Source organism: Habropoda laboriosa, unplaced genomic scaffold, assembly GCF_001263275.1.
Source record: "Habropoda laboriosa isolate 0110345459 unplaced genomic scaffold, ASM126327v1 scaffold2, whole genome shotgun sequence".
Taxonomy (NCBI): Eukaryota; Metazoa; Arthropoda; class Insecta; order Hymenoptera; family Apidae; genus Habropoda; species Habropoda laboriosa.
In genome coordinates, this window is record NW_017100190.1 from 62,286 (window position 1) to 69,717 (window position 7,432).

The 7,432-nt window shown below is 42.3% G+C and overlaps 1 protein-coding gene across 1 annotated transcript; it reads left to right on the forward strand.

Annotated features, from left to right (window-relative positions):
• Window positions 1-3,591: 3,591 nt before the first annotated feature.
• Window positions 3,592-6,860, forward strand: LOC108579829. Its single transcript, XM_017943451.1, has 13 exons — window positions 3,592-3,661; window positions 3,939-4,042; window positions 4,155-4,287; window positions 4,363-4,430; window positions 4,532-4,789; window positions 4,857-4,959; window positions 5,030-5,160; window positions 5,239-5,488; window positions 5,550-5,617; window positions 5,773-5,847; window positions 5,939-6,304; window positions 6,405-6,665; window positions 6,781-6,860. Exons 1-13 carry the CDS (start codon window positions 3,627-3,629, stop codon window positions 6,858-6,860), a joined length of 1,932 nt encoding a protein of 643 aa, XP_017798940.1. The 5' UTR covers window positions 3,592-3,626.
• The last annotated feature ends 572 nt before the right edge of the window (window positions 6,861-7,432 follow it).

Sequence of the window (7,432 nt, forward strand, 5' to 3'; positions counted from 1 at the left end):
TGGTATATGAATACTATACAGAATTCAAACGATCCTCGATCGTGGATTTGTGTAGCTTGATTTTAGAATTAAATTGCCAACTACAACTTGATTACGAATGGTTACGACATAATGAATGAAGTTCGATAAATTTTCGTAAATTTTACGATCGATTATGTACATATACACACTATACACAACCGTGCACACGCGTCACGTATATATGTGTATGTATATACACGAATGAAGCGAACGAGTACAAACCGTTCAGTTTGCAATCAAGGTTGGTACGAAAACAATTGGGGTTTTATTTAAAGAAAGCGCACCCCAACCGAGATAACTACTTTTCCTCGCGTTGAAACAAAACGCGCGATAACCACCTGTATAATATATACGTGTGTATTCGCAATTCGCGCGTATATAACTACGCGCAGCTATAAGTGTAACATGATAACTTTCTGTGTTATTGCACTTATCGATCACAACCCGCTAGTGGATCGCGTTCTAAAAGATTGCGATAGCGGAGAAAGTGCGAACTGAATTTATACGTTAACATTAACATGCTATTTTCTTATTCTTTTTTTTTATAAAAACACGAAATCACCAATTTCTGTTTTCTCTTCGTAACTCGCAACAAAGCCATATACCGATACACGAGTTTCTCTCTTCGTCGACTGATCGACCAAACGTTTTTCACAGTTCGTAGCCCTCTAACAGTCTTATTTGGAACACATTCAACCCAGTACAGATTGCGAAGTCGAACGAAATTCACATAGACCAACTACAGTCGAAATAAACCAAACGAACGTTTTCCCTATATTAAAAGTCCTATATACACTGAGGAGCATCGATCTTTACCGAATCCTCAGAATTGCAGTGGTCATATGTGAAATGACGTACGATGCGCAAGTGAGATGCGCGATAATCATTCTAACACCAGCCATCCAACAGTCGCGTCGTAACGTCTGCGGCGTTTACGTGATGTCGATGAATTGGTAACTGACGTACCAACATTCTAATTCACACTATGCCCTTTATTCTTCACGAAGAATGGCTTTTTAATCGTATGTTTATAGCCAATAGTTATATGTATTGTTTAAACGAATGTAGTGCTGCGTGCAATGTTTGCATCACGACATACAAATCGTAGAAATGAAGAAATACAACGACAAATAATGTAACGTAGAATGCGTACATCTGTTAAAAGAAAAGACATTGACACGAAGATTGAAATTGTTTATTATCACAATACAGATTTCTTTTTCAATGTTTGATGGAATTAACTGGACAAAGTGTTTGCTAATCAGAACGCACACGTCGACAGACTTAGAAACAAATTATAGCTGGATTTCAAACAAAGTAATGTTTCTTTTGCATAACACAGGTTTATTTATCGATAGCTGCTTTCACGCTAACTGTTGGACGGCTGGTGTTGGAATTATTTTCGCACATCGTACGCCATTTCACATAGGACCACCGTCGTTGTGCGTTTGTGTTAGTTGTAAGGACTTGGCGAAGATCAACGCACTCGAGCATATGTTAAAAAAATCCCTACGCCACTGGTGCGTGCTAGTTACACAGAGTGCAGAACTTTAGGTATCTTTACGTTTATGCCTAACACGACAAAACTTGGCACTATTTTCTCTTCTCCCCACGTCTACTACCCCACTAACTTCATTCGTTCTTTCATCTAACTAATAATAATCGCCATTACATAAAGTTGACGATTTGACGATTGTTGCGTTTCTCTATACAGGTATTTTATCAATTTAGCCGAACGTAAATATACATGAAAAAAGAATTGAACCATGAGACGATGCCACCTCGTTAAGGTGTTGTCGAATATGATGGGAAAGGGAAAGGGAAGGGGATGAGGGTATGGATAGGAAAGGGAAAAGAAAATGGAAAGGGAAAGGAAAGTACAAGATGGGAGGGGTGAGAGAGAAAGAGAGAGAGAGAGAGAGAGAGAGAGAAAGAGAGAGAGAGAGAGAGAGAGAGAGAGAAGGAGGAGAAGAGTAGTATGGAGCGGTGAGCAGAGGGACGGAAAGGGACTGGACGAGGAGTACAATTGAGAAAGGCACTAAAATTTTAGTACCGTGCACACCGATCAGCGATACACAGACAAGTAGTGGATGCATGTAGTGGCGCCTGCTGAAGTTCTGCAGTGTGCTGTCGTACGTACCGTAGGAATAGTTGGTGCGGCGTTCCGCTCGCTGTCCATCGGGTCGCCGCCATTGTTCCCATGAGTGAAACAAATGAATAAACGAACAAGTAGATTCGATGGCTAAAAACGACGGACGCGCACAGTAGTGGACGCCGAATATCGTTGTTAGTGCAAATTGTTGGAAAATTGCGAATAATAAAAGGCGTGTTCAATGTTTTCTAGACTTTGATCTAATCTCTTGCTTGCTCGATTACGCAGGCGAAAAATCGGTGAAACATTTGTCGAGAATCGTGCTAGGACCGATATATTGTCGGAAAGGAAAACGGAGCGTCGAGTGTTCTTTTGAAAATCGGTGATGCTTTTGTATCCACGGTAATAATGGTGGTGGTAGTGATGGTAGTAGTAACAACAGTGGCGTGTTGTTCGTTCGTGTTCGACTCAACGACCAATGTTCCGTTGTTAGATAGATCTGTCGCGCTTAACGCGTTCCTCTGATCGTCGAACCAAGTTGAGCTTTAAACGGGGAAAGTTAAATCTCTCGACACATATTTATTTCGTATTATTTACTTCCTTGTCTGCTAAAAATTATTGTTTACACGGCGATTGAAAGCTTCGTAATTGGTAATCGTTTGGTACATTTATACGAGCGTTCAGCCGAATCGGGCAAAAATTTTGAACGTATCGCTGTGCGTAGAAATTTTCTCTTAAAATTTGAACCTTGAATTTCATTCGCGGAGCATTATGTGATACTTGGTCTGGAACTTGGTTTGCACTTCCTTCGTCACCTTCGCGTTTGCGATGCTGGACGTACAAAGGTTGGTGTTCCCATTCACAACGATGAAAAGAATGGCAACGAGCAAAAGACGCGTTGAATCGGTCGAAATGAAAACTCCAATTATCGTGTTCCGCGTGCTCGATATTCGACTGTGATTCTCGTATTTGCGTGCAACTGTTGTGTATGTGTATGTGCGCGCGCGCGCGGGTATGCCTGCTGATGAACATCGACGCGAGTGTCGATTAGACGCATGCTGACGATTGTCATGACTCGTCGTCATGCTCGGATACGATTAAACTAACATTGAACATGAAGATTTCGTAGACGAAAGTTAGACAGTTTCGGGGTTTTTTATTATTTTTTTTTTTTTTTTTTTTTTCTTTATTTCAATGGGCAAGTGAAAAATAAAAAGCGGACATGAATTTGACGTTTAGGGTTGCTCGGATGCGCAGATCCGCGCCTATTCGCGCATCGTTCGAACGAAAGAACACGAACAGAATGTGTGTGTATGTGTGTACACGAGGTTCGCGGTAAATGAAGAACACGTTGAACGAAACGAATCGGGACACGTGTACTTTGCTAAATAATGCATCTTTCTCGGAGGTTTCCTTCGCGTAGGCGTCTTTCGCAGTTGCCCGCGTTGTTTTGCCGTCGCAGACGTGTGTCGCGATGAACCTTTCCTTCCGTTTATTTAGTCTGTGTGGTTGGATGTATTTGGAGAAATGTGCGATACAGTCAAACTGGTGCGTGAAAACGATGAAATCATATCGAGAACATGACACCACGGAATCGTTTTTCTCCATCTTCCTCAATCGGAATTCGTGTGTCGCCTCAGGTGTTTCGGAGAATCCCTTTTCTCACGAGCATCAGTAAACGACCAGCATGATTAAACTACTTTGTAAAGATTTGCACGTTCTCGATTTGATTGTAGCCCGAGCGACAATTCTGAGGAGCACGTAATTGAAAATATGTATTCTATGGAAAATGAATCACGGTTTCTAATTATTTTCTGCATTTCAGGATGCTGGGATCGTACTTTCCATGCCGAAGAAGACGCGTTTGTCGCTCGGCGACAATGTTGATACTGTTACTTTTATCTCTGGGTGACGCACCCTTCGTAAACTGTAAGTAGACCAAAGTGATCTCTTTTGGTTAAGTTAATTCGAGGATAGATGCATGACAAACGGAGAATGCAATACGGTATAGTATAAAGCATTGATAAAATGATCGTCTTAGGTTCCTGCGAGTTCCCAGCCGGTTGGACTGGAGAATGGTACCAGTATGAAAAACTAGTGTCGATTAGCGTAAATGCGACTGTTCTGGGTGAAAGGACGTGTGTAGAACGATCCGAGCAGTCATACATCATTTAGTAAGTATTTGAAAAGAAAGGTTGTATATGGTAAGCATGCGGTAAATTGCATTAATCGTTGCTGTAACGTTTTAGCGGTGACAATTGCTATCACTGTATAATAGTTAACGATCGACACGAGAATGTGATTCAATTCCGCGAAGGTTAGTCGAATGTTCTCTTCTTTTTTTTCGTTGGTTTTATCGTTGGTTTTATCGTTGGTTCGTGCGTTGTACGTGTTTTTTCTTCTCCATGTTTTCTCAAGGATGGTGCTACACGAAACGAACTACTTTGGATGACATGTGCTCGAACATCAAGTCCGACGACACATTGTTTTCCATGTTTCGTGTAAACTCCAAGGCAATACCGTGCCCTTTCAGTGGACCGTCATTTACGTTTACCTACGACAAGGGTTACGGTGAATGCTCTATGCCTATTAGCCTCGCGGAGAAATGTACCGACGAGAGTAAATTACTTCTCAAGTATCAAGCTTGTCCGGATGTGAAACGAAGCGAGAGTAACAGTGAGTAACGAAATTGATCAGTTTCCATTATTTCCAACGCGAATCATTATCGTTTGTTGCGTTTCAGCGGAAGAGTTGGAATGCCTGGCTGTATGGAACGATGGTCGTAACAAGTATCTGATTGGAACGTTAAAGGGAAGAAGCGTTTCGGGTGCGGAGAAAATGTATAGGTGTGTATAGGTTTCATCGATGAACGATTTCTCTACTTAGTATATACCTAATCGCGTTCTGTTGGAACAGATGTTTTTTGTACGAAGAAAAGACGCATCATCAGGGAAAAATGGTTTATTTACTTGCTCAATCTGGCGAACCAAACTGTAACGGCCTAACTACAGTCTCCGAGGGATCCCCGATGATCAAGCTTACGAAAGGTATACATTTCTCCTCCCTCCCTCCCTTCTTCGAACATGCCGACGACCTCTCTATTTTTTTCCGTTCCTTCTCCGCAGTCGACAAAGAACACAATAGATGCAAGTATCCTTCGTGGATCACCGAACATCACGACTGGCATTCCTTAGATGGTACTAAAGTTTATCATTTTACAAACAAAAATGCAACGCTGAAAGTAAGGGCACAAAATGCCGATGGGGATACGTTTCACGAAGAGAAGGTCGTCTGCCATAATTTAGAAAAATGGCCACCAACGGAAAGTACGCAGGGGTACAAAGTAAAGTTGATCGCTCATGTTACTAGCGGATGGTAAGTAAGATGGTAGCGGACGGAAGTAGGAACGATGTGATTGTTGATACGATTGTTGCAGCGACATTGGCTACGTTTGCATGATATTTCACAAAAGGGATCACCATGTTATAGAGTTACAGCAATCGAGTGAGTATACCTATATAGAGTATATCCACAGTAGATAGTATTGTGGAATAGAAGTATTTTAAATAAAAAATACATACACCTGTTGTCGTTTTCAATATCGATCGTGTGTGTGTGTGTGTGTGTGTGCACGCGCGCGCGCGCGCGTGTGTTTTCAGGTGAGAAAGCTATAATGCCAGACGAGGCGTGTTCCCTCGCAGATACATCTACAATGGCATATACCACCTTAATAAGTAAGTAACCGGTGAAATCGGCAATTGAATGCCGATGCTACGTAACGATTACGAGGATACTAGGATCGCGAGACAATTTGTTGTTGCGCAGGCTCATCGTTGCGTCAGAGAAAGTGTCCGAATCCCGGACGATACACGATCTTCGGATTTGCTCGATTCCATTTACCTGGTACATCGTTTCGTCGCCAACGTCGTAGCGAGAAGCGCTCTTCTAGAATCACTAAGAGGAGAACTTGGCACGAAGATGTGCCGCAAAAGGAGTCGCACGAGCAACAGCGGCAGCACCAGCAGCAGCAACATCATCATCATCATCATCACCATCAACGTGGCGGGGAACAGCAGGAAGGAGAACAGCAGCACGGAGACGACTGTAAAAGTGGCAGTGTTGAAATAGGCTGTGCCTCGACAGATCAGAGTGAAATCGTGATTGGAAAAACGTGCGACAACGATGAGACAAGTAAGGAGCATCAGTTTGGTTGTTACGCACCTACCTATTTTTGTTGCTCGCGAGAACGAACTTTGGGAAATATGTTAATTGGACGGATGTGTCGTTATAGCGTATTACTGTCATGGCAGTTGGGAAGAAAAAGGTACTTGGTACACGATAGTGTCGCTGAAAACCAATCAAGTTTCCTCGAACTTGGGACAAACCTATTGCTTTTCTATGCGGCCTAGCGATAATAAGGGAAAAGCATCCGTGACGGGAAAAACGAGTCGTAGCAAAGTTCCGGAACAAGAACTTTGGTTAACGAAATTGGATCGTGTTTGTCGAAGGGAGGAAACCGAGGACGAACGGTTGTGCACGCTTGCCACTCAAGGTAAAGACTAGAGCGAGTAAAATGTATCGTTATCCATTAGCCCGTTATTTAACCGTTTAGTGTTTATCGAATAATTTACAAATCGTATAACGATACTGTGCTTTTATCATTACAGGAGTTTGCCAAGAAGTAACAAAGGCGGTTTTGATCGCAACGATGGGAAATTGTGTCGCGTACATACTTTCGCTAAGATGATATGCCAATTTCAAGTGAAATGGTGAAATCAATGCTCGTGATGGGGTCGTTTAATTTTTTCGTTTCTGAACATCAATGTGAAACGAGCAGAGAAAAAGGCTGGCAAACCCTCTCACCCCGACCCGACCCCTTCGATTTCGTAATGTTTATGTACGGATCGAAACTAAAAATGAGCGGTTTCTGTTCATCGACACGAATCGTACGTACATATGTACGAGCGATTACGTTTTCTTTTTCTTTTTTTTTTTTCATCTTTCCCCATCTTTCCCCCATCTTTCCCTCATCTTTCGCCATGTTTCCTCATCTGTGTTTCATCACAGAGTGGTCGCGTGTCCTATTCTTTCTCTCTCTGCTTTTTCGTTCATTATTGTTCCTACCTCCCCTTCCTCACACACACACGCACACGTACTTCTACCCACTGCCCCACTCTGATATTTGTTTATTGCGATGTTGAAACTCGATGATATTGTAGTCCCGTGCTAGCATGTATTTTGTTGCCACTGCATTTTGTCTACTTCCTACTTTTTTACTTATACAATAGGGGACTACACTATCCACAGTCTGACATAGGT